Source organism: Alligator sinensis, unplaced genomic scaffold (assembly GCF_000455745.1).
Source record: "Alligator sinensis unplaced genomic scaffold, ASM45574v1 scaffold1667_1, whole genome shotgun sequence".
In the NCBI taxonomy this organism is placed as follows: domain Eukaryota; kingdom Metazoa; phylum Chordata; order Crocodylia; family Alligatoridae; genus Alligator; species Alligator sinensis.
Genome location: NW_005842504.1, coordinates 938,669 through 940,900, shown reverse-complemented (window position 1 = coordinate 940,900; position 2,232 = coordinate 938,669). Strand labels below are relative to the sequence as shown.

Genomic DNA, 2,232 nt, shown 5'->3' with positions numbered 1-2,232 from the left:
GGGCCCGTTCCCCCCCAGACACCCCCACCCCCCCTGGCGGACCCCTAAGCCCCCCCGCAATCAGACGAAAGGGGTCTTTTAGTCCAGCCCTGTTGGTCCCACACCTCCCTGGGGTTGCCCGGTGGGTGACGCCCCCCCCCGCCCCTTGCCCCCCCCAGGCCGCATTCAGCACGACGGAGATGGCGCTGGCTATGAACCGCTACCTGTGCCTGGCCGTGCTGCCCCTCATCACCAAGTACGCGCCGCTCTTCGCCGGGACCGAGCACCGTGCCATCATGGTGGACTCCATGCTGCACACCGTGTACCGCCTGTCCCGCGGGCGCTCCCTCACCAAGGCCCAGCGCGACGTCATCGAGGAGTGCCTCATGGCCCTGTGCCGGTATGAGGGTGGGGGGTGCTGAGATCCTGCCTGATGCTGGGGGTCTTCCTGGGGCCTCTGTGCCACCAGGTCCTTCCTGGCCCTGTCACGCTGCCCCTTTATCAACCCACGGCGCATTTATAGCTCCGATGCAGCGCCCAGCTCTGCTCCCCGCACCTGCAAGGGGTTAGGGAAGAGCTGGAGAAGGTGCAGAGAAGGGCAGTGAGGGGGATTAGTGCTAGGGGGGAAGACTAATGAGGCCAGGCTTGGTCGGGTTAGGAGAGATGTTGCAGAGGGGACAGGACCAAGGGTTTATAACGTACAAAGTGTCAAAGAGATGGTCCCGGGGGATCGATTCCTGGCCGTCTCACGAGACGAGGACAACGTGGAACCAACTTCCAAGAGAGGTGGTGCTCGTTCCTACCCTGGGGGTCTTCAAAAGGAGGCTGGATGAACACCTAGCCGGGTCGTTTGACCCCAGCATGCTTTCCTGCCCAGGGCAGGGGGTCGGACTTGATGATCTGCTCAGGTCCCTTCTGACCCTAGAAACTATGCAACTATGACGGGTCCTGGCACGAAACGAGCAGGCGGGCAGTGTAACACTGACATCAGGATGGTCGTTTCCCCTCTGCGTGGGGTGAAAGGGGGAGCTTGTGGGCACCGGGTGTGGGGAGAGTGGAGACTTCATCCAGATCCCCCCGGGAGCTGGGCCTGTCCTGGGGGAAAGGGGCATTGGGGGCTGTGGGGCACGGCCTCGGGGTTTCCACGTCCTGGACCCTCGATGGCTGCAAGGGGGAGAGGAATGGGGGAAACCCTGCTCAGACCCCGTCCCTCTCCTGTTCAGCGCCGCTCTCTGCTGCCCTGGGACACAGGAGACCAGGCAGGATGGACCTGGGGTCTGACCCCGTCCATAGCAGCTCTCATTCTCGTATGACCCCGGTTGGCTTGGCTCCGTCCAGGAGCCTGGGGGCGGCGGCGGTGGGGGGGGTGGTCCAGAGCAGAGAGAGCGCCAGCGTGACCACCCCCTCCCCTGACCCAGGTACATCCGGCCCTCCATGCTGCAGCACCTGCTGCGCCGGCTGGTCTTTGACGTGCCCATCCTCAACGAGTACTCCAAGATGCCCCTCAAGGTGAGTGGCGCTGGGAGGGGCTGAGCGCGACGGAGGAGGTGGATGCAGGGCTCTGCAATGCCTTTGCCGGCCTCTGCTCCCCCACAGCTGCTGACCAACCACTATGAGCGGTGCTGGAAGTATTACTGCCTGCCCACGGGCTGGGCCAACTACGGCGTCACCTCCGAGGAGGAGCTGCACCTCACCCGCAAGCTCTTTTGGGGCATCTTCGAGTCTCTGTCCCATAAGGTCAGCTGGGGGGCCGGGGGCAGGGAGGGCTGGGGGGAGGCGGGCCACGGCCCCCACAGCTGCTGACCAACCACTATGAGCGGTGCTGGAAGTATTACTGCCTGCCCACGGGCTGGGCCAACTACGGCGTCACCTCCGAGGAGGAGCTGCACCTCACCCGCAAGCTCTTTTGGGGCATCTTCGAGTCTCTGTCCCATAAGGTCAGCTGGGGGGCCGGGGGCAGGGAGGGCTGGGGGGAGGCGGGCCACGGCGCCACCCCCTGAGCCTTTCCCCCTCTTGCGCGGTGCAGAAGTTCGACGTGGAGCTGTACAAGCTGGCCATGCCGTGCCTGTGCGCCATCGCCGGCGCCCTCCCGCCCGACTACGTGGACGCCAGCTACTCCTCCAAGACGGAGAAGAAGGCGTCCGTCGACGCCGAGGGCAACTTCGACCCCAAGCCCGTTGAGACGCTCAAGTGAGGATCGGTCCCTCGATCCCCACCCGCAGCCCCCCAGCCCCCAGGGGCCTGCCCCCCCAC

The 2,232-nt window shown here is 65.2% G+C and overlaps 1 protein-coding gene across 1 annotated transcript in view; it reads left to right on the top strand.

Moving 5' to 3' along the window:
• Positions 1-2,232, top strand: part of RYR1 (ryanodine receptor 1) — a 45,730-nt gene that overhangs the window by 21,294 nt on the left and 22,204 nt on the right. Inside the window, 4 exon segments of the mRNA XM_025213073.1 lie at positions 19-379; positions 1,398-1,488; positions 1,576-1,716; positions 2,006-2,169. Coding sequence (XP_025068858.1) covers positions 19-379; positions 1,398-1,488; positions 1,576-1,716; positions 2,006-2,169 — 757 coding nt within the window.